General features: G+C 37.3%; 1 protein-coding gene across 4 annotated transcripts in view; it reads left to right on the forward strand.

Annotated features, from left to right (window-relative positions):
* CORIN (corin, serine peptidase) overlaps positions 1–25,590 on the forward strand; it is a 167,010-nt gene that overhangs the window by 127,873 nt on the left and 13,547 nt on the right. For 2 of the 4 annotated variants that reach the window (XM_069790744.1, XM_069790748.1), the window contains 6 exons: positions 2,240–2,385; positions 4,986–5,093; positions 9,526–9,639; positions 12,126–12,236; positions 13,845–13,974; positions 25,380–25,502. In XM_069790744.1, coding sequence (XP_069646845.1) covers positions 2,240–2,385; positions 4,986–5,093; positions 9,526–9,639; positions 12,126–12,236; positions 13,845–13,974; positions 25,380–25,502 — 732 coding nt within the window. The remainder of the gene's footprint in view (positions 1–2,239; positions 2,386–4,985; positions 5,094–9,525; positions 9,640–12,125; positions 12,237–13,844; positions 13,975–25,379; positions 25,503–25,590) is intronic. The other 2 variants (XM_069790757.1, XM_069790753.1) reach the window with 2 other exon arrangements.

Raw genomic sequence — 25,590 nt, forward strand, 5'->3', positions numbered from 1 at the left:
GACTTGAGAAAGTAAAGAGATATTTTAGTTAACTGCTAAATATGCTTAATGTTCTTAAAGTGCTAGATTGAATTCCATTGCAGAAAATTACACATTTCTATGCTACATCTTTTTTTTTTACCTTGTATTTCTTTCTTCTACCAGGAAGGGGGAGGTTTTTCTGCTTTGTGATGTGTACTCTTGTTAACCGTTAACTTGTTAGATTGATTCATAGACAGTACCACAGATGAGATTTGACTGAGAAGTAAATAAAGAATTCTGTTACCAAGGTATTCTGATACCCCAACTGTAAGACTCGGTATGGGAATGTGGGAAGGATTAAAAAAAAAAAAAAGTACCAGTTGCTCTTCCAAATTTCCTAGTAGTATTGCAGTAGGCTTCCATATGTGCTGTGATGGGCACTACTTTGAAGATTATTTACAGTTTAATTCTTGCAGCACAGACTGACAACTAAATGGCTTGCAATAGCTTTTGGAAATGGTCAGCTTTGGCCAAAGATTTGAGTGCACAGAGAACACAGAACAGAAATGGCTTATATGTCTCAGCTAACAAAATCAAATTTTTAAAATTTATTCATCATATTGTTGTCGGTTTGGGGTTTTTGTCATTGGTAAATAAAAATTCTGGCATTCACAAAACCGAGGTTATAAAGTGCTGTGAGTCAGCCTTTTTGATGTGGAGGAGGATCTAAAAGGAAAGAGAGTCTGTAACTGCAGCATGGTTGACCAATGTCAATCCATTCCTTCCAGCTGCTCAACTCAATGGTGAATCATTTGGTGTGGAAAAACATTGACTCTTCTTCATGCAGTCCCCCAAAACAAAATCAAATTTGATAAGATTTAATAAAAGGCAAGTTAAAAGTGACATGAAGAAAACTGAAAAAAGTAGAAATGGGTGGGATCCTATTGTTGAATATTTTTCAACCTATAAGAACAAAGGAGAATTTTCTTTGAAACGCTAGGAGAAAGTCCAAATGATTATAGGTTTAGAAAATAGGATCCGAAAGGTGCAATTAAATGAGTTGCTGAGTCTAGAAACATGAGAAGACTTGGGGAGACCTCATAGCCTTCAAATAGGTAAAAGTGAGCTTCTGTGAGAAAACAAATTGTTCACAATGTTCACTGAGATTAAACCAGGAAGCAATGGATTTAAAGTACATCAGGAGAGCTATAGGTCAGATACAAGGAAAATAATAGATATCTGTGTATGAGAATGAGGGATAAGGACGTATACAAAATCTTGCTAACTGAAGAGTTTTTAAGAACAGCTTAGACAAATACCTATTCAGCATGATGCATGTTTCTGTTTGGAGGAAGAGATGAAAAGGATGTTGAGGTTCCTAATCCCATACTGCCTACTTGATATTGAACAAGAATAAAAAAAAAACAAAGAGGCAGTTGAAACAAACAGGGATTCAAAATACCATGGATACAAGACAAGACTATTGTATTGAACAGCACATCAGCTATGATTCCAGGCAAAAGTAGTCGCTAAATGTTTAAAATAACGCTTAAAACAATAGGGGATTTTTCTTTTATGCACTTTCGCTTTGTACTTTTGAAGCATTTGACATTGGGTATTTTGAGAGACAGGATATTAATCTAGATGGACTGAACTAATTTTGTGTGGCAAGTCCTGTCTTTCTGTGGTAAAAAACCAAATGCAGCAGGATGACTATATTCGTGCCTTTTTCCAGGTGTGATACAAGCTTCTGTTGCTCTAACTGACAAACCCCTCAAGACTAGGTTGATCTGTGCTTTGATTTTCCCCAAACTTTTAATTTTATAGAATTCCCTGGGGAGTTCTTTGTTCTTTTGTTTGCAGGTTGAAATATTTTGTCCTTCTGAAACCACATAGTTTCTGAGGTAGCATCATCAGAAAGGGTAGCATTTCACCAGTACAAAATGTATTTGGCTCTTTTTTCCTGAAGGAGGGCAGTTACTGCTTCTTAAAAAAGGTTCTCTGCCATCCCTTTGAGAGGAGAGGATGTTTGTAAGTAGTTATATTTGGCTATTATGTTATAACTCAGTTAATAGTATGCATACAGTAACTTAAAATAATGTTTTAACACTAGCAACATATCTTTAGACACATTTTTTTTTCATGTAAAGAAATCTGATTAAGTGATTTTTCCTTGATCTTCATCTTTAACTTTGGCTAGGATTATTAACTTCCAATAACTGGGAATTTCTAAGACTTTCACTCAGTTACTTTGTGCAATTCTGCTTTGTCTCCTCAGGACATTATGTGTACAGTCTAAGGAACGCTGTGAGTCTGTGCTTGGGATTGTAGGTCTGCAGTGGCCAGAAGATACTGACTGCACTCAATTTCCAGATGAGAACTCAGACAATCAAACTTGTCTAACACCGGATGAAGATGTAGAAGGTAACTCCTATAAACACATATAACAGGAAATTAAAGATTTAATTAGGTTCCTAAAGTCACTGGTTTTTTTTTCGCATACCTCCTCCCTAAATTATAATATTTAAGCTGTGGAAATGATTCCAAACTGGGTTTCAGGGAATTTGGACAAGAGGAAGTTCTCATAAGAAATCTGTTCAAATGAAAGATCAATTACCTTCAATCTGTGAAAGGCAGTGTTTGAGATTTGTTGCTAACACCACATCTACTGCTTGCTTGTGTTTATACTTCACTTTTTTACCTATTTAGATGACACAATAATGCTTTTCTAACCAGGAGGCAGACTCTTGGCAATCTTAAAAAAGCTGAGCCCCACAACAGCTCTGAGGAAAATATTGTAATGTTAGTGTCTTTGCCAGCTATTGTTTGCTCTTGGTTTTTGTTTGGGGACAGTTTTGTAGAGAGTTGTGCCCAACCGGCTTCAATAGCAACTGACAAATTTCAGTTTTTGAGTTCTGCCATAATACTAATCAGTGTGGGTGCGAACACGAACAAAAGAAAGAAAATGCCTTAAATGCTTCTAGATACTCTTCGTATGTATGAAGAGAGAAGGTGTGCAGCTTTTCCTTCTGCAGCGGTCATTGGATGTGACATCTGTGGGGATTCTAACATGCCTTTTCTTTTTCTTGCCAAAATGCCAGTAAAGTAGCTGGGAAAACAGCAAGATGGCATGTGCTACGGTGCCTGCAAAATGCCGATCATGTTCAGTTCTCACTCTTCTCCTCCTGCTCACCTACATGCTGATGACGGTCTTTCCACAGCCTTGATCTTGCTCAAAGAAAGCAATGGGCAAAAGCTAGTTAGTCTATAGTTCTTTTAGTGAAGATGTATTGCTGTGAATACAGTGAAGGAATCATGAAAAACCAGTGAAGCATATATAGCAGTTAGTACTATTTCTTCAAGCAAAGTTCATGTGCACATGTATCACTGTGAGGATGTTATAAAGATGTGTAATACCATACTAATGAAATCCTCTGTCGTGGAACTCTTGAGAGACAAGGAGATAATTTTATTCCACAGCAGTGGGCTGATGGAAAGAAGTTATCCATTATTACACAGCAGCGTGTAGGAAAGGAAAAGTAAGATTTTGGCACAACAAGGTGAGTTCAAGAAAAATAATGTGATATAAATTTCTCAGATATTGAATGTCATTTAGTCTTCCTCCCTGGGTTATTGGATCATTTGGCTTTGAAATGTAACATGGAATAGTTATATTTTAAATATACTACTGCATACAGGACTAGTGTGTTCCATTTCTAGAGATAAATTCTGTTCACTTATAAAAATTATAATTTAAAAAAATTCCCACTTTAATTAGAGAGACTCTGCCTAGTAAGCTGATTCACTGCTTATTGATCATCTTAGCACTGAAATAGATATTCCTGGAAAATCAATGAAAAAGGGGGGGGGAGTAGTATTCTTTTAGAAACAGTGTAATTAATTGAGGGGTCTTATCAGAGTTGTTTTGGGTTCACTTACTGCTAGAATTTTATGTTGATTGAATGCCAGATTTCTACTGACTACCAGTGTTGCTTAGAAAGTCTTCCCTGGGAAGTTTAAAATCTTATATAAATATTTCTGAAAAAACTGCATATAACAGAAGAAATTATGCTTCTGAGAGCATTTTAAATGTTTATGATTACAAAACACAGGTGATTTTCCAACTTAAGCTATAATTGACAGAGTTATTACAAGGTGCTGAATTGCTTAATTTCTCTTCCAGTCAGTGCTGAATCCAAGAATACTGCTGGCCAAGACAGTATGCATTATAAACTTATTTTCATGATGAGTTATTTTTAAATGTTGGCAGTACAGTTCACATAACTTTTATCATTAGAATGTTATTTTCTAAGGCTCCCAAGTTCATTGATGATACTTTTGGTACAACTGTTACTGAATCCTAAAATTTACCCAAGGAACTACATGGTATTCAATATCAGAGATTTTGCAGGAAGGAAAAAAAAAAAGGCAACATATGATGGAAGTTGTACATCAAAGTCAGTGACATGTACAGTGTGAAAAAATGGGTGGGTTTTTCAAACTATCTAAATAAAGCTTTCTCAAAATGGTACTCTGTAAGATGAGGCAGAAGCAATGTAAGGGTTAATTCATGAACATTTATAGGTGATTTTATTAATTCAAATTAATTCAAATAGCCACACAATTGCCTATATATACATTTATCCTGGGGATCTCTTCTTCTCATTTCAACACACCATATGATCTATTTCTGCTTCACACAACATCACAGCAGTGAGAAAAGTAGCTAGAAAATCCCTGCCCACAATCTAAACATTGTATGCCAGTTATTTGGCAAAGCTTCGAAATTTGACAGAAGGTAGCATGTGAGGGAGAGGTCTGGAAAATATTGCTCTACCCCACTGACAGTGCCATTGTTAAGAGTCTTGCCTACTACATAGTTCCAGTTTAATATCGCACAAGCTTTCTATTCCTGTCATTTACCCTTCCGAAACAGTCATAGTGATAAATAAGCAAGTACCATGTGATAGATTAAGCTTGCAGCTTATGGGGCCTTGTTTCTCCCTGCTCCTTGTCATTGACAGAATGCTCACCCAGTCACTTCAAGTGCCGTTCTGGGAGGTGTGTCCTGGCATCCAGAAGATGTGATGGTCAAGCTGACTGTGAGGATGATAGTGATGAGGACAGCTGTGGTAAATAAATTCGATGAGTTGGATCTTTTGAACGGAGAGTAACTGAAGCATTTGAAAATGAGTTTGGTTTTCCTTCAGTTATTTGAACCATAGTATGACAGCTCAGAGGATAAGAATTTCTGTAAGAAAAATATGTTTGAAAGTGTGGTTTGTTTTGGTTGTTTTTTTCTAACACTACTAGCAGTAAAAATACTTCAGCAAGCATCCTTCTTGATTAATGTCAACACAATTTATTTATCATTTAGATTCTGCTAACTGTATTCCAGGATGTTTGAGTATTCCTTTAGTAATCAAGATTAAAAATGCTGCAGATTTAATTCTTTTGATATTGCTGGAGGTTCTACTGAACTAAAACATGACTTCCTGGCAGTTTAAATCTTGAATTCATAAATACAGTTTCAAATTTATACACAGTAATGTTCTCATTATTATGTATTGACAAAAGATCTGTGTTGCTGAAGTGGATTCTGTACTGCAAGGGTCAAGAATTACATGTTCTTTCAGATTGGTCAACCTCAAGCTGTAGGTACGAGGATAAAGTGGTAACCACAAAGTTTATTCTCCAGTATGTTTCTGAGTTTACTTACGGTAGAGATGTGCTTGACTTTTAACTTAAGGGGATGTATTGAGCTTGAGAATAACCAACAAATCTCTTGGTCACTACTTATCTTTGTACGTGCTGGCAGGAGAATTTTGAAAAGGGGAAGGGAGTTTATGCTATTGCTTTATGTGACCAAGATGTAGCCTCCATGGAGTTCTGCATGCTGGCCTGACATCCCTAGGGGCAAAAAGAATAATTATAAATCACTAAGGATTTAGAGAAGAGGTGTGAATATGAGTAAAAGACTGGAAAATATTCCAGCAGAGTAGAGCTAAGGTGCACAACCTGTTTTTTTTAACAGAGAGCAGGTTAAGATAGAATCACAGTTTGTGAGCAACAAAACTGTGGCAATAAAAGACTTTCTACTCAGCTGCACAAAAATAAAATAAGATCCAACACCTGAAAGCTGAAGCTAGGCTAAAATTCAAGCTTGACAGCTCTATAAAATGCTTCTTTTTTAAGATCAGGTTGTTTTAATGATTGGAGTAATGAAGGGGTTATTTTCACTAAGGCGCAATTTATTCTCAATCTCAATCATTTCAAATCACGCTTGTATTCTCTCTCCTCTTTCTGCCCCATTCCCCTCCCCCTGCAAAAAGAAAAAAAAGATATACTCACTGAAACAGGATTTAATACTAGGTCATTCTCTTGTTTGGATTATAAAGGAAAGGCAGAGCTGATGATCACAGTGAGTTTGTCATCTCTTTACCTTTGAATCAATTGTCTCAATTGTCCTCCCTGCCAAATATTCTTTCTTGCCACCTGTTCTTAACTCCTTAGAACACTAATTGCTATGCATCTTTTGGGATAATTTTATTCTCCTAGACATTAACATATGAAATATTTCTTTAATATATAACATTCATTTTTTGAGTGGATCTTTCTCTGCCTCTGTAGTCTAGACAGAATGTCACTAGCAATCAGCAGAATTCTTATCAGTTTCTATAAATATGGAAGACTGTATCTGCTAGGAAATTACTGCTGTCAGAGTGACATTACATTGACCAGGGGTAATGCTGTTACTGAAGAACAGAAAGTCCTTGTAGAGCTCTAGAAGTAACTGTCTCTGACTCATTGATATACCACACGTGCAGGACAAAATCAAAACTTGATCGTCTTTCCACATGTAAATGGCTAGCTCACGTTTTATTAGATTTATCCTTTGAAATTGGTTTTATACCATTAAATAACAGTCAGCATTTAAATTAAAAACCTTGTATTTGAAGTGGCTTAAATGACAGGCATGGAACAACTTCACAGTGCAGGGAGGAGGAGGCTGGAAAAGACTAGCTACAGCTTTTGGATGCTCAAGCTACTCTGGTCAAAAATGTAAGGTAGAATAGTCCAAAGGGGCTAAGGTAAACTCCTCCCATGCTGAGTAGAGCTGTATTCAGTACCCACTGTCTCCTCCTATTAGGAATCCCCGTCCTACTTTCACGTGATCTTCGTGAGAGGAAATCTCACCCATGCAATTGCAGCAAAATCCTAAAACTTTAGTGCCATTTAGACTAGGATTTGGGCAGAAAATTTGACCCAGATTTATGAATGTGAGACTTCTGAGTGCATTTCAGTGAAGTGTGAGGAAGGTAATTTATGAAAATTATTATTATGATAGACATCAAGAGATTTTGTGGTATTAAATATGCTTGATTGTAATTGATCATATTAATTTACTTGCTGCTGAACAATGCCTCTGGCAGAGAGCAGAAGAGTGTCCTAGAAGAGTACTAAAGAAATTGAGGACATAATATTCAAAACCAGTATTTTCCTTCACTATTTTCTGCAATCTGAGTTCTGAGAAAATGTGGTGGTCTTAATGACTTAATAATATTGCATGGAGAATATACGTGTGAATAACAAATGGTAGCTTGCTTCATATTTTGAAGAGGACTGAAGGTAAGATCATATGTGAATCCCTATCTCTTGTCAAAACATATGTTTGAGGTGGGGGTAATGTAAATATGGACAAGTTTTCCTACCTCCATTTTCACTTCCTTTTCATTGTCAGTAAATTAAAAATGTGTCACAAAATATTTAGAGAAAAAAATATAAATATATCAAATGGTAGATGGCTTCCATCAACAAAAGTATATTTGAACACAGAATTCAGTAAGTAAGTAGGGAATTTTTCCTAGGGAATTGTCTCAAAGATACATTTTGGAGAGTCATGGTACACTTCACAGTGTAACACTATAAAGTGTGATAAAGGGGAAAAGCAAACATCTATTCAATTAATTGTAAACACTTTGCTAAAAAATTGCAAGGTTCATAAATTATATTTTTTAAGCTTTTTTATTTTATTTTCATATCAAGTTCCTAACATGACTGACATACTCTGCCCTTTATTAGAGTAAAGGTTTTGTTTGGTTTCAGTTAATTTTTTGTTAATAGTTATCGCAAGTATTATCAAGAAGGAGACGTGGAAAATGGTGATACCCAAGGAAGTTCTTTGATCATGTGGAATTAGTTTCACAGGTTCAAGGCTATTTATTTCTCTATGCTGTAACATTTATTTACATGGCTTTTTGAATCTAAACAAAATCAAGCACACCACAAATCCAGTTACAGTTAAAACGTGAGTAGATTTTTCCAGTAATCATACAAGATAGTAGTGATTCTTTGGTTCATGTTTGTAAAATACTTCTGAAATAACACTTTTTGGAAAGAACATACCTGCTTAGTAACTGACTGCTGATATGCTGCTGTAGTTCCAGGTCCAGGCAAACAGAGGTGCTGCTTCAAATGCAATTTGTGAGCTTATACCTCAACTATTAGTGTGGGGGGAAATCAGGGCTGTCACCTGAGTATGAGCTTGATTAAAATGAAAACTAGGATTATCATCTGTAGGCCAAACAAGGCAATCAAATCATCTGTTTTAGTCAGGCGAACACATTGTTTTTATGGCTTCCTATAAAACCAGAATGTCAGATGTGCATGACATTATTAGTCAAAGTATTTAAACTGGTATCGCAGTGAAGTGCTTTGTTAGTTGATGGAAATAAATAATGAAATAAAACAAGAGAAAACACTTTTCTAAAATGCACCTTGGGCCAGTCTTAATTTTCTCTAGCTGACTAACAGGAATTTTACTGTCAAAGCACTATGACACAATTTTATAAGTATTCCTCTTGAAATCAGAGTCTGGTTAGCAGGACTTTGAAGAGACAGTAATGCAGTGTGTTCCCTGCATAATAATGAACCCTCTTGAAGATTCATACAGCCATTGGGTCTTCCTAATCTTTTTGAACTGGTTTGGTCTCAGATTATCGTACCAGGAAAACTGTTTGTGGTCAATACTTAACAGCATCTCTCTACCTTTCATTGTGATCTGCATTAGATTGTGTAGGAGCACTGCCAGAAAAAAATTACATATTTCTACACTGTTTCATAGAGATTCCATGCTGTCATAGGATTTGCTTTTGAAAGACCAGAGGTCTGTGTGGTATGCTTTTAAAGAAAACTCTACAGACTTCAGGATTAGAAAAGTTTATATATTACTAGTAAATGTATTTCAAGAGTAGTGTTATATGGGTTTTGAGCTAATTGAGCTAATGCCTAAACCATTACTTATAGATATATGTAGCATAATATAGATTATTATTTAAAAAGCACTGAAGTATTATGAAGTGTTATATGTTTTATACCCATTTATCAAGTGTGCACTGTGACAACCTTATTTGCATTCCTTTGTTAGTAACTGTTCTTGGTACCTTTTAAAATTAATATTGCAAGTGAAAATATTTGAGGTGTTTCAGGATTGTTAAGGAAGAAGAAAACAGTTGATTTGATATTGCATGCAGGTGTTTCAAAACTGTGCTTCTCTGCCTCCAGGTTGTAGAGAAAGGGGTCTTTGGGAGTGCCCTTTGAAGAAGCTGTGCATCAAACACACTATGATCTGTGATGGTTTTCCAGACTGCCCTGACATGATGGATGAAAAGAACTGCTGTAAGGGCTTATGCAGTTTGTTGTCCCATCAAGGGCTGATCACATTTTGGGGATCTTGGGGTGCAACATAAATGAAAGTTAAAAGGTTTTCTACAGACAAAAAGGCTTAGTCATTCTCTCAGTTTCCTTTTCAGTTTTTCTATGGCACCAATTTATCTCTTTTCTCATCTTGTGTCCTCTGTTGTTCACATCCTTGGATCCTTGCTGTCTCCTTGGTCACTCCAGTCCTCTCTCTTTTTTCCTGTCTCTCCCTCCTCCTTCTTGTGTCTTCGTGCTTCTTTTCTCTTTTTTCCTGTCTCTCCCTCCTCCTTCTTGTGTCTTCGTGCTTCTTTTCTTTATTCCTTATGGCTTCTTGACTCCTTTTCCCAACTTTTCTCAACTTCATTCCATATAGGTATAGCTGCTCACTGCTTTTTTTTTTCTTGATTTCCACGCAATTTTCCTTCTGATCTGTTCTTCAGTAAATTTCGTATGTCTCGCTGCTTTATTTGATTTCTCTTCCGCTTGAGATTTCTTAGATTCTGTCTCCCCACTTGGCTCCACAGGCTTCTTCTACAATCCAAACTGCGATAAGTATCAGAGACACAAAACTTGGCATGGTACACTGACAGTATGGACATACTGTCCATGCGCACAGTGTAAGACAGCTCACAGTGCTGACAGTGTGCAATGGCCCCCTGGTCCCCTGTGGGAGCTGCCCTGTGTTCTGTTTCCACTACCCAGCTGACTAGTGGGATGGGAAGAGGTGGAAGACCTGGGAACAGCCGCTGCTTTGCAGGCTCCCACCCTGCCTGCGAACCTGGGAGCGGGTGCTATGAGATGTTAGCTTCACTTTCATGAATATATTAGTGGTATTCTGAATTCTCCTGGGGACATGCCTACACACCAGGTTTTCTCAAGACAAGGAACTAGAAAAGACATACTGGGTGACACTCAGCCTGCCCAAGAAAGAAGAGATGCTTGGTAAACTTGCTTGAAAGCTGAAATTTTAGTTCTCTGGGCAATCCTGTTTTTTCAGCATGTTTGCTGGGACTGTAGGGTATAATTTTACAATTTAAAAAAAGTTGCTCCTGAGTCTCTGGAGTTCTGTTGGCAGGGACAGTATGGTAGGTACATTTTATGTGCTATGTGGAGCATATGAATATATTTGCAAAAATGATTGGCAGCCTGCATATATCTCTAGATCTAGCTTTGTTTCTTTTGGGGAAGAGGCAGCTCACAGAATGCTTGTTAATCTGTTTTTCATTATGAAGATTATACCATTTGACTTCCAAGCTGTCTGTATCCTGTAATCTAAAAAAAGGAAGGTGGTATTAAAGTGATTTGCTCATGATCACACATTAAGATAACAGCAGAGAAAAGATTCTCTGAGGGCTTAGGTTAGGGTAGTCTATAATTATCAGACTATATTTCCTCTCTGCTTTTGTGTCAGGGCTTGAATATTCCAAAATGGCAGCAAAGTTTCCTCAGCTGAGGGCTTCCAGCTTTTGAAATATGCTCTCTCTGGAAGGCAGAGTTAGAGAGCTTTTTCTAGTTTTGCACGCTTTATTCCAGAGACAGACGGATCACTTATGTCAGAGTAGGCAGCACTGCCTGCTCTATCTGTATGGTTTTCACTGTGGAGTATATTTTTTGCACATTTGTATGGCAGTATAGATGCTATACAACAGCCAGATGTAGACAACTGAACGCAGCTTCCTTCCACGCATTCTCTCTGCACCCTCCCCCAGCTCTCAAAATTCCCTAATGAAGGGGTTTATAGAAGCTGGAAGAGAATTGTGTTAGTGAGGAGGGTACTGTAATGCTACACACCTGCCTTTTGGGAGGGGGTTTGTTATGGTAGGGGGAAGGCTACAAGTCACTTGCCAATAGAAGCTCTTGTGGTTCCTGCACTGGACAGAGATTCGGGAAATCCCTATCTAATTCTCCCAGCTGTCAACAAACTGTGAATTGGAGCATGTCTACCTGTACCTTAGTTCCCCATCTCTAAAGTGGAGATAAAAATAATTCCATGATTTGAAATAGCAAAGGAGGATCCAAAAGTTAATGTAGAATTGCTGTGGATGAAAGGAAATACATATGCGTTACAGTAAAATAATTTTTTCAAAGAACATGAAGAAATAAACAGATTTGGATCAGTCTCCTAAAAAGCATGGAACACATTATTTTCACTTAAAGCTTCTGAGATACTTAGACAGGTTCCTATGACAAGACTAGAAATGATACTAAGTAATCACAGATCTTGCCATTTCCAGACACCCTTCCTTCCCTCTGAGTTGCGATGCCCTCTGCCACTGCCTGGCAGCAACCACCTTCTGCCTGAGTGACGTCCACCCTGAATTTTCTTGCAAAACTGTCTCACTTTCTTGCTTGCTCCATAAATCTGCTCTGTGCCTACCTTCACCCTCCTCATTTTTTTTAGTTTCAGTGTGAACTTCACATTGATCATTTCCTTCTCCGAGCGAAACATGTTTTTGTCCTTGCAGCATTTTGTGAAGAGAGTGAACTTGAATGTGCCAACCATGAATGTGTGCCACGTGAGCTCTGGTGTGATGGGCAAGCAGACTGCAGTGACAGCTCAGATGAATGGGACTGTGGTAAGTTTACACCATGGTGCCCTCTGCCTGGAAGTGATGTTTGGGTGATGACAGTAATCACTGGTGATTTGATTTAGAATACAGTTGCAGTGGTGGAGACATGTTCCCTTTATTACCAAAGGGAGACTGGGTTGAGGTTGGGAAAGCATGCAAGAAAGTGGGCAAAAGAGAAAGGAAAGGCTCAGTGTGAAGTGTCACGGTGCAAAGATATAAGTGACATGGCAGGGAACTTCTAAAATGTGTAGATGGTGTGTAAAATCTGGAAAGCGTTGTGGATAGAAGAGAGAGTAGGAAGACGTTCAGGTGTAGAATTTATTTAGGCAAAACTTCTAAGCCCTGATTCTGTACTTGTGAAAATCAGTGTGAAATTCCCACTGACTGCAATGGTGCAGGTTCAGAGCTTTTCAGAAGAAAATAGTCCTACTAGGCCCCTTCGCACTGGCTGAAGACCTGCAGAATGATGTAACCTGCTATTGCTATCTATGTTCCAATTAGGCCTCATGCTTTTATGTGTTGTTAAAGTAAAACTCTCTAAGTATTATTCTTTAAATAAAAATGAAGGTGGGTTTAAAAAAAATTGCACTGAAAAGAAGCAGGTTGGAAAGCAGTAGTATGTCTTCTGAGATTTCACTGAGTTAACATGTATTTCTGTACATGACAGTAATTTATATTACTAAGTTTTGAGATGCTTTGTATGTAATTTTAAATACAGAAAAAAGGTGTACTGTGGCCTACAGAAGCAAATATTTTGCATTCATATTGAAGTAGATTGTATAAATATTTTAAAACATTTAACACTGTATGAACATTAATAAACAACAGCATTTAATAAAACCTATGCAACAGAGAACTGTTCCAGAAATGCATATTTGAAAAGGAGTAATCTAGGATTAATACATACCTTTCTCATGGGGAGAGAAGCAAAAGCACATTCAGCATATAGGAAAAATGCATAATGCTTGGCTATGTTAAGATTAGTACTATCAAAGCAAAAGTCAGAGGAACAGTTTAACTAAAACCAGTATGTATTTGGGGAGGAAATGCACACAACCCAACATATTTTAAGGGATCCTAGAAAGGGAGGGATGTAAATTTCCATTTTGGGCCATTTTGAGAAGCTTTTTGTGTGTGATAAAAGCAGTTCACACACATGTATATGTGGATTAAGAGAGAAGCAATGGTCATGATCTTTCTTGTAAACAGTAGTTGTTTTTTCTTTCTCTAATTACACCCACATATTGTTATGACGGGAACAGTGCATATTACTGAGAGTCAAATGATGGCATCACTCTTATGTCAAGCAGCATTCATCCCACAAATTACTTTAGTGATTTCAGTTGGACTATTTGTGGGTCAAAACATCATTTAACAAGATTAAGGCTATCAGAAACCCATGTGAGCCTGTGCTGGTGAGTCACAAGTATTCTGGTTTATTCTAATCCTCAAGATGCCTTTGTTGTTTAGTGTCTCATGCTGTTCAATGTTAGCAAGGTTCTGATAACCATGGTTGCCTTGGTTTTAAATTACATAGCTAAGGAATGTACATATATAGCTATTGAGCATATAAAATCAGCAAAAGTGGTAAGTTGTTCTTCTTTTTCTTTGCAGTCACCCTGTCTAAAAACATGAGTTCCTTGACGTTCCTGACCATTCACAGGTCAGCTGCTGATAACCATGTTTGTGCTGATGAGTGGCAAGAAAATTTAAGCCAACTGGCCTGCAATCAGATGGGTTTAGGGTAAGGTCAGTAGTTTGTAGCATTGATGAATTTCTTAGGACAATTGGAGTGCTGGAGTTAGATGTGAATGATCATTGATTACTGCAGTGTTAGAGCTAGTGTGGAAATGGTTCATAGAGAAAAGAGGTAATGAAATCTTGTGAACTACGTCAGGAGCAAAAGCTCACTAAAATATAGGCACTTTCACCACTTTATAAACTACGTGATTGTTATTAAAGAGTGTGTTGAAAAGTTAATGATGCCTTGCCAAGCCTCAATATTTGAACTTGCAGTTACTGCTGAGGCTTAGAATTGTTTGGCAATATGATACTCTGTGTCTTCCTAAAGAATTAAAGCAGACTTGTCTTAGGAAACACAGGAAAATTTCTCTGCATTTATTTGCACTCTGCGGTACCACCTGTACTGTATGGACTGCCTGCCATTCTCACACACAACAATTCTGTACTCTTATAGCTAGTTTAGAATATCTAAATAATACTGACATTATCTTTATGCTTTAACTTTATATAACATCCTAATAAGCTTAAACTCCTTTGATACCTTCAAAAATAAAGTTGCTTTTACAACTACTTTATTGTCTAAGAACAAACGTGTGGTCCTAACACTAAGAATAATTTTCTTCTTAATATTTCAGTCTCATAGTCCTAACATAAGATTTGCTTAACTTTCCTACGATGCTTGCTGCTAGGAAAATGAAAAGGTATTAAATTATCACAAAACCTCTGATTCCTGCCTTTTTTCAGAGATGTGCTAGACTGAAATTAGCATGAGTAGAAACTTACACCTTCCTGCTTCTTCACTGCGGCTTGCTAACAGATGTTATCGATCCTATCACTTTTAAGAAATGTGTGAGACACAAATAATTCTTAAATCTCACAAATCCATTTTCTAGCAGGGGAAGATAGCCTACAAATCAATTTTTATACAAATTCTTTTTTGTAATGACAGGTGATAGTGTGATGGACAGTGGGAAATTCCAGTTCAAATCTGAAGTCTACAACTTCAGTCTGACTAATACTGATTTCTAATTCTTCCTGGCAGTAATGTGGTAATGTTTAAAATATGAAAGCAATGTCTTTCTAACAGCTTGTAGATATTTTTAATTCTTCAACCTAAATTAATCTGAAAAGAATGAAGAGAATTAAATGACAGTGGTTAAAGCTAGGTTAATTTAGCTGATGATAGTAGTAACGCATTTTACAGAATATCAGTCTGTCTTTTGGGGAGATACAAGCATTGTGTCTGAAACAACATTAAAGGTAATTCTGTTCTGCCTGTTGCACAAAATTCAAGCTGTTTTCCTGGCTGTTGGCCAATTCTAATTCCACAGATGATGCATTTCTTCAGTTTTTCACAGCACAGCATATGCAGTGTGTTGTGTGGTGCATGATGCAATGTCACAGAAAACTGTGCAAGTTCCAAGCATTTTCTGAAAGGCTTTGGACTAATGGTGGCTGTTGCTCAAGTTATGCAATGTGTGTTCTTAGCAGTTCTTATGTTTTCCTCTAGTGCAAAAAGAATGTTAGATACGAAGTAGACTTCTGTTTATAATGTTAAGAGCCCAATGGGAACTGTTTGTCCAAGTCTTAGGTTTCATCGTTTACAGCCAGAGGGGACTATCAGATCACCTGATAGGACTGCGTGTTCATCTCAGGACAGATAATTTTGTTCAGGGACCTCTGACTAAGTCTCAAGTTTAAATACAGTAAAGCATGTCTCTGGCAATTATGTTTCCTGCTAAAACAGGTAGAGAACAGAGCAGCAATGGCCATCAGTGTCTCAGATCAAGGATTAGCTATATCCTGGTGTGTGGGGCAGAGGTTATGCTGCTGCAGAGGGGCACACTGTGCAGGTTCACAACATGATGTTAGAAGACCGTAGATTCATCTTGACGTTTAGTTGAAGAAATCCATTTTCATATACTCTGAAGTCCACATTTTTTGTGATGGAACAGTGATCATAAACCCTTGGTCTGCTCAAATCTGAAATCTGACAAAAACAGACGTTAGTGGAGTTGTTCTGTTACTCTATGGCAATGTAGTGGAATAGTTTGTCTTTCTTTCCTGGATTAGGATGAGATAACAAATGTAATAATGACAAACTTCAACAGCTTGGACCCAGCAGAGTACAGGGGAATTTTAGCTGATCTGCTTGTTCTGGCCTAGCAGTATCAGCATAAAATCACAGCTGTTTACCACATCACTCGTTTATAAAAATCTACAGTAAGCTCTGCTACCTCCTGCTGCTGCTCCCTTTCTTGGAGGCTGTGCCACTGGTGATCCACTGAAACGGGTAGCTCCTTTTCCTTCTTTCCTCTGCCATAGCATCTACTGTGCATGTATTTGTGGAAGGGAAAGGCCGATCTCTTGTTGCTGCCTGGCCTTTCGTCTCTCCTAATACTTTCTCACTTCCTCTGTCCCTTTGGTTCAAAGTTCTTTAATAATATTTGCCAGCTGAGCAGTCAAGCTGCTGGAGCAATAATCTTTTGTTCTCACATGAATTATTATGCTTTCTAATTACTTTCTAACTATTTCTGCAACAGAAGTAACGGAAGTTTAGTTTAATGTCTTATTTGCTTAAAAACATCACAGAAACAAAAAATGGAATGCTTCTATCCTACCCCCATTAGAAATTTGACCTTCTGAATTTAACCTACTTTATTTTCTCCAAGAATAAAGATGACATTTAGTAAATCAAATTCCATGCCAGAGATGAAGTATTTGAACTCATTAATTCAATCTGGATTTCTAGACCCACTCAACGGAATGTAAAATATGCTTGACCTACCTTGAATATATTCACATTGTCCATGGCTGCAGTGTGTTCTATTAAATCTTTAGAGGATTTAGCAAAATAGCAAGTTCTTCAGATTACATTAAATTTACTGAAAATAACATTACAAGCTGTGGTAGACGTGGAAGACTGTTTTAGTAATTTTGAGCAACCATAAAACACTGTTAAAATATGTAGACTTTAACCAGTGTATTAGGGTTGTATTAGATTAAATCTGATAGATTATGTCTCATCTTTCATGCACATATGTAGTTTAAAATGTAATTATTTAGGTAAGAATTTTTGAAGAAATTTCAACCTAATAATTCCTTGCAAATTGTGACAATTGCTTCAAATAGGCATTAAGCATATGGTCACTTACCTCATATAACACTTTTTAGCTCCATCATTGGGCAACTGGCTGTAGGTGGCCCCGCTTAACCAAGAGCGGTTGGACCAGATGACCTCCAGAGGTCCCTTCCAACCTCAACCATTCTGTGATTCTGTGATTGACTAAAAGAAATAGAAAGATACGTGAATACTGCCAACCAAAGGAACATTCTTATTCTAATGATTGATCACAAATCCTTTTTCAAACTATCTTTTTTCACAGCTTGTACAAATGGCATTATAAACCCCATTTTTTCTTTTCCTAAGGGCCTCCAAAACAAATTTACTCAGTTTAACACTAAACAGATATTAAATCTGTCAGTCCTGAAAATTCACTCTGGAATCTGCAAGTTGAAGCGCTTCTTCTGGCTAATGTGTTATTACCAGTAGAACTATGGGAACATTTCTTAGTGAATAATAATTCTGTAAAGGACAATGTTGAACAAAAATAACAGCAAATTTTGTTCTAATTCAGTGACTAGTTTCAGCAGGGGAAGAAAGGTTGAAAAGTCAAGTTATTTTGTTTCAACTTTTTAAAATTCAACACTTAAAATTTTATTTCAAAACAATATTTTTCTCTGAAATGTGTGCTTCATCATTTTAAAATTAAAAGCTAATTAACCTTAAATGGAGGACTTTACATTTAATTTGAATTAAGACTTCCAGCAAAGAAAATCTATATTTTAATTGAAGTTTTAAATTTAGATGGCCCCAAATGGTCTTTTTTAAGTTTAGCTACAAAATCATACTTTATGAATCCTGTAACTTAGACACTCAAATGACAGAGTGAGTGTCATGGTTTAACCCCAGCCAGCAACTAAGCACCACCCAATCGCTCGCTCACTCCCTGCCACAGTGGGATGGGTGAGACAGTCAAAAGAGGAAAAGTGAGAAAACTCATGGGTTGTGATAAAGACAATTTAATAAGAAGTAAAGCAAAAGCTGTGCACGCAGGAACAGCAAACCAAGGAATTCATTCATACATCCCATCGGCAGGCAGGTGTTCAGCCATCTCCAGGAAAGCAGGGCTCCATCACGCATGACGGTTACTTGGGAAGCAAAATGCCATCACTCTGAATGTCCTCCCCTTCCTCCTTCTTCCCCCAGCTTTATATGCTGAGTGTGACATCAAATGGTCTGGGATATCCCTTTGGTCAGTTGGGGTCAGCTGTCCTGGCTGCGTCCCCTCCTGACCCTCCTCGCTGGTGGGGTGGGGTGAGAAGCAGAAAAGGCCTTGGCTCTGTGTGAGCACTGCTCAACAATAATGAAAACATCCCTGCGTCATCGCTGTTTTGAGCACAAATCCAAAACATAGCCCCATACGAGCTACTATGAAGAGAATTAACTCTATCCCTGCCCAAACCAGCACACAGAGAAAAAGCAAGCATATAAAATTTTTTTCAGTGTAATTACATGTTAACTCATTCTTGATAGGGTTGAGTAGTCTGTCAGTTAGGACATAAGACTGTAGGCATTTTGAAACCTGGAAACATCACAGTGATCACCTACTTTCTACCAAAAAATTTAAAAACTATTTAATCATACATGTTTTTGTTTTCTGTCAGTGCTGTGGATCTTTTAAATTTCTATTTTCTATGTATGTTTTAACATTAAAATTTCAGATTTCTCTGATTTCAATGTTGTTAAAAATCAAGGTTTTGTTCTTTTACTCCATATTTTATGGCACAGCCATGGCTTTATAGAATTCTGCTGAAGACCAAGAAACGTCTTAACCAGTAAGTACAGACAGGAAACAGATGCTGTTCCAGCTCTGAAATAGGCCTAATTATTTGTTTTATATTAGTGTCCAGACACACGTTATTCATTACCTTCTGGCGTAACACAAGGCTCCCTTTTTCAGCCCTGCTGTCACATGAGGCTTAAAACAATGGAATTAGAGAAGCTGAACAGAGGAATGTTACTGTTACTTTGAAGGCAGAAGGAATGAGGTTTATGGATTTTTAGTCTAAACTTGCAATTTAATAAATTTGAGAGAGTTCCACAAAGGAATAGGGAGAACAAGGTATTAAAAGCATTGCTGTACAGAAGTATCCCAAATTATGTGACTTTTAATGATGAACAGAATGTTAACTTCATAACCTAAAATCAGTCCCTACCTTCTATTCTTTTTGTCATTATGATTTAGTGTGCAAGTCATAATGTTCCCTGTGTTTCACTATAAACTGTACTATAACCTTTGACTGTTGTGCACAGTGATCAGCAGGTAGCAGGCTAGAATGCTTTGAAAACTATTTCGTTAATATTTCCATTGTACAACTTATGTCATGAAATAACCCTAAATATTACTTTTCCCCATTGTGAGCACATTGATAATGTAGAAGACAGACTGGGGTTTATTTTTCTTTTTTAATTCTAAAAATCCCTCTCTTAAACACACATAAGGGAATCCATACTTGAAATTAAATGTATTAAAGCAATATGCTAATTTTTAAATTGTAATTTGAAAAATTAGGAAGATCCAAGTTGGAATTTCCACTCGGGTAGACATAATTAAATTGTCTTGCCTTTCTGGTTTTATGAGTGACTGTTTTTGTAGAATCATTGAATAACTTATTTTGAAATTGCCTTAGATTAAAGGAAACTTCTTAGATTAAATAAATTAGAGATGTTGGAATTATATGTGCCCTTTGATGTTCAGTAGATCTAGCAGACATCTTTCTGTGAAGCAGCAAGACTAACCTGGCTGAGGCACAAGCTGTACAGTGACCTGAAACTGGAAATGGAATTCTAGAGAGAGTGGAGGTGTAATTCAAACTTACAAGAACTGGTATAGAACAAGAGCATAAGTATCTGGAGAAAGAATCAGAAAAGCCAGGGAAATTAAACAAAAAAAGCAAAGCAAACTAACCAACCAACCAAAACAAAACCATAAAGAAACCTCAGCAAAACATATTATGTTTCTAAGATGGCAAAGACTTAAGAATTAGGGGTAGAGTAAGAAAATAATAGGTTATACACTGCTCTTCAAAGTAGCTAATTTCGCTGAAATTAATCCAAGAGCATTTAAGATTTATGGTTATGGCAGGTCTCCATTATGGCTGCCAATAATGGTAGCCAGTAGTTTTGAGAAGTCTGGAGAATGACTACATAAGGCTGAAAACTGTTAGGTATGCCACTTTTCATTAGAAAGGGAAAAAGAGGAAGATGCAGAGATTTACAGCTAGTTGCCTAGCTTCAATTATCAAGAAATAATTACAGAAGTATAAGGTCTTAATGACAGACAGAATATATTTATCAATAACAAATCATGTCAGATTCCCTTAATTTATCCCTTGAAAAGGCACTGACACTGTGGATAGGGAAGAAACAGTAGATGTGATATATTTTTAACTTTCATGCTATGTGAAATGACTTTTGAAATAAGTAGGGAGATATGGATGAAGATGAAATGATACAAAACTGTTGATGATTCACTGTCAAACTATAAAGATGTATTGGTGGGGGCTAGACACATCCCAGTGTGTCTGGGGTGATATTCAGTGTTGTCGTGGCTCATTCAGATGATAGAATGGAGAGCACGCTTAATAATTTCTTATTCATTATCAAGCTGGGAGGATCTGAAAGCATTTTGGAGGATAGGATTAGAATTCAAAATTTTTTTGACAGACTGGAGAAATGGCCTAAACTAACTAGGAGTATTTATGTGTAATCCCTCTGGTGTATACAGTTTGTGTTAGATTGTGACTAGATGGGGAGAGTTCAGAATAGGTCAGCAGGAATGACCACAGATCTAGAAAGCATGGTCTGTGAAGAAAGGTTGAAAACTCTGGGTGGTCAGTCAGGGGGAGGGAGGTATAGGACCCTTCAAATATGTAAAAGGCTGCTGCAAAGAGGCAAGGAATAAACTGTTCTCCATTTCCAGTGGAAATAAGGCAGAAGTAATGAGCTTAAATGACAGGTAGGAAGATTTAAAACAAACATTAGAAAAAAATTGCTGACTGTAAATCCTGAAATGTATTGCCTGGAAATGCTCAGGATTCTCCATCATTAGAGATTTTTACAAACAAGGCAGACAAAAATCTGTCAGAGAGAATTTAGATACAGTTGATCTTATTTTGGATTAGGGGAATGGATCAGATGGCCTCATAAGATTCCTTTTGGCTGATTTTTTCATAGTTAACTGTTTTGGTTAACTGTTTAGTGAAAGAAAACCTCATGGAAGGATTTTTTTCATAGGTCCTAATCCCATTTCATTCTTGAAAACAGTGCAGAGCACCTCATGAAAATCTAGGTGAAAGACATACTTTTACCACTAAGCTTGGTATTTCTATCACTTCAAGTGGGCAAAAAATCATAAAACGTTGCTGTTTATTGTGCATATATTATAAATTTACTTAACTGCGGCACTTTTGATACGGTCTTGGAGAAGTCCATAGACTGAGACTGCAGGCACCCTAAAGTGTATTCATTGAGTGTTATGTTTGAGCAGTTCCTGCTCAGAAGCTCTAGCATAGTTCTTTTGGATATAAAGATTTACTGCAGGTATTTAATATGAGACACATGAGACGACAGTTAAATTTTTGTGGTCTGTTCAGTAATAGATTCTTAGAAACCATAGGTTTTAAAAGAATATTTCAGTACTCAAATGGTTCCATCCAAATAGCACCATGACATGTTATAAAGTCATGTGGATTCAGGTAGGATTTGTAAGTTATCTTGAAAGCCTGGTAGAGGATCTGGTCCAAAGATCACCACTCAAAAGGCGTGCATTGTTGTTGCCATGGTATGAATGTCTTATGCTTGCACATATCACTAACAAACTTACTTAAGTGATGTAGATATTTCAGTGACTGTACTGTAATGCTAAAAGATGCTCTTATGCGTGAAAAATCTGTTCTAGCTGTTAGCCTTTTTTTAAGATTAAGCTCTTCAGCATAGGTACTGGTCACTACAGCTTCTTTGTACTGTGCAACAGAATCATAAAATCCCCATTGTAACAGACATCTAGAGAACATCTAGTCCATCTCCCACTTGAAGCAGGACTGTTGCCAAAATGAGATCAGCTCAACTACTGCTCTGTTTAGCCAAGTCTTGAAAACCTTGATGGACTGAGACTCCACAGTCTCTGTTCCAGGGCTGCTCCACCTTCCTAGTGAAAAACTATTTCCTTTTCATCTGCTATGAATCTCCAAAGCTACAACTTTAGGCCATCCCCTGGTTTTACCATGCAGCACTATTGAGAGAAGTTTGATTCCATCACCTTTTAACTCATCTTCAAGTAGTTGCAGGTTGCTATTGAATTGTCCCTTAGCTTTCGCTTCACAAGAGTAAACAAGTCCAATTCCCTCAAACCTCTCCTTATGCGTCAGTGCCAGAGGCCCATAAAAAACTTGAAAGCCATCTGCATGACCATCTCCAGTTTCTGAATATCCTCTTAAACTGAGGCACCTCTAAACTGCACATTGTGTTCCAGGTATATATGGTTTCAGTCAACAAATACAGTTTCAGTTTTGCTTAGTGTTGCAATAGAGGTAATAATCAAAAGCATTAGTCTAAAATCAACACTGAGTTTCTGAACAAAGCTGTTCTGTTATATGAAAACCAAAGGGGGGGGGGGAACTGCAAAGAAGTGAAAGAACCTTCTGAAAGTGTTTCATAAAAAAAGGTTATTTGGCTTGCCTGAAATCTTGAAAGATATTACATATGGCCACACATGTGACTTGTGTGCAGATTGACTTAATTTAGGTCAACTTTGGCAGGCCACTAAAATAAAAAATTGGCAAGAAAGCTCATTTCGAACTGAAGGATGTAGATTGATGTTTTAAAGTAATTAGCAGCTATAGCCTTGTTGTTGGAGTCTGTAAGAAACTCAGTGAAGCAAAATATTCTTGTGAAGAAATTATACACCATGAGTTGGCACGGCTCTGTCCATTGAAAGATCCTTTTTCCCTTTTGTTTAGAGTGTGTCCACAGAAGAAAGTGTGTGTTACAGCTCCAAGAGGGGCCAAGTATGGCCTGCTGTGTTTCTGGAGCACAGGATGGGTCTGGCTAAAATGAGTCCCCATTGCTCTACCTCCCTCCTTTTCTCTGAGTGCTTTACAGTCCCCGGTGCAATGTATACTCCTGGCATAGCAGCCCCTCCCTGGGCGCTGAAAGTCTCAGACCCAGAAGCTCACACCAGCCCAAGTCCTTACTCCTCTTCGAACATTTTTAGCTCGTGTTCTCTCAGTCTCTGGCAATTCCTGGTATGCTCTGATCTCTACACAAATGCTAACCATTGTCTGCAGCTTTCTTCAGCTAGAAATGAGGCTCTTAGGTCCCTTTTATTCTGGCTATTTCTAATTAAAATAGATGAAAGGAGACAAGTGGTGGCCCTTGCCTATCTGAAAGAAAACATTGTATAAACATCATCAAGGGGGAAATGCTCTATAAATGTTTATAGAAGGCATTCTAAAGACATAAATTAGGGCATACTGGTTTTGAGTGTATTATTATCAAGCTGTGACCGCCAAGGAAAAAAGGCATAGCCATAATTTACTAAATATAATACCTTGTATTAATAATTATAAATTTCATACAGGCTTAAGTGCCTTGTAAGTTGCTGCCCTGGTTTAGAAGTACATATCTGCTTAATGATGATTATAGCATCACAAGCTGTAATTCAGAACTGCAGGTTTCAGCAAAATAATCTGGTATTTGGGATAACAGATTTGGATCCATCAGATGGCATGATATTTGCACCTTTTTGCACATTTTTGAGTTACATATTTTATAGATCAGACACTGTTTACAGCTACATAAAATATCACTGTACACAGTTATGAAATGGTGAACATAATTGTTCAGAAAATCATAAGGCAGAATGTAATCTTAAGAAAAAAAAGTTTGTGTATGTTTGGCAGGAAAAAGTGGGAAATAAGCAAATGATGGAAGTGAAGACAGGAGAATTTTAAGTGTTTGCTATAAGCAGGCACTGAGGAAGAAAGCTCTCTTTGCAGAAAAAACCAGCTTTCTCTAAATGAGTTAAAAACACGGTCTTTAAAAATGCTTGTGTTATCTGCCTGCACATTCTAGGTAGTCGATGATAGAATTAAGTTGATTTGCTTAAGGTGCTTAGAAAAGGTTCTGAAAAATAAGTCATGTAACAGGCAGGATCCAGGGCCATGACCTCAGAGCCTAGTTAATTCTGCCAGCACTGTTGAAAAGATTTCCATATGGTTGTACTGACAGCTTTACCATAAAACAGAATTATTTGATCTTTGTTAATTTATACAATCAAGTGGGTAAAGGATGCTGCACTTTTGTAAATATTTAAAAAGAAATATAGTTAATACTGAAAATTGGACTTAAACTAATAACCTGACTGGCATTCCAAGGTACTGCCATGAGAGATTGGGTTCAGAGGCAAGTTTTATGACACATCACACTTTTTCTGAACTTTTCTCATTCTTTTTTCCTTGGACTAGTATTTAGAATTTGGCCTTTGACCAGTGTTCAGGAGAGCAGTCCTTGAAAGTTCTTGTCATTGACAGGGATTGATGGCTAATCATGGATGGTTCTGTGCTGGAAAGTTGCATGACTTGTAAAGGCATTTACAAAATACACTCTTTTTTTCCATTTAGTAGTTGAGATCTACTAAACCAGCCATTTCTTCAGTGGCTTGATTCTGTCAAGCAATAACTAAACTGAGGAAATGGCTATATGAAAATATATACTGGTGAACCATTCTAACTTACTTTCATATTCCTGTTAATTTGCTGCAGAAGGACAGGTTTGACATCGTCACCCATGATTTGTTCTGTTTGACAAAGCAGACAGCTTCGACTTACTTAGAGATACTGTCAGGTATTATTAACAAGACCCAGACTGCTCTTTACTGTTAAATTTCAATGGATTTGCAAAGATAGGAATGAAAGAAAGTATTTTTCTTTTACCTCTTCTACATAGAAAGATTTTTTTTTGTATTTTTGGAGACAAGAAACTGTAGAACCAGTATGTCAATGTATGCACTACAGTAAATGCCACCAGAAGGCTTTTGGTGTTCCCGATTTCAATTCTGGTTCCTGTCAGAAAATACAACATAAGTGACAGTAATATGTTAGCCACCCTGGCTTCTTGGGGTGATTTCATTCCCTTAACTATGATTCTGCCACATGTGTCTTTGACGTAACATTCAGCTGTATATCTTTGGAGCAAACAGGAGGCATTAGGGCCTCTTCACCTTCACAATTGTAACACAGAAACCTACTGGAAGGTCTATGAGTGTCTTTCATTTGTTTCAGAGGACCATCCAAAACGGAAATTGTAATGGAGAATGAGGAAATGCAGCATCAAAAGTGGATGAATCTGCACTCAGACTGGAAGAATAAAAATGCATCCACTTTACATGCACTTCTAGTGAATGGGTAAGTAAAAGGTAAATGAGATTTATTTCACTGCTGTGGGTAGTCACTTATCAATGGAGGATGGCAAACTCCCTTTGGTAAGCTCTTT

The sequence above is a fragment of the Haliaeetus albicilla genome, chromosome 1, assembly GCF_947461875.1.
Source record: "Haliaeetus albicilla chromosome 1, bHalAlb1.1, whole genome shotgun sequence".
In the NCBI taxonomy this organism is placed as follows: Eukaryota; Metazoa; Chordata; class Aves; order Accipitriformes; family Accipitridae; genus Haliaeetus; species Haliaeetus albicilla.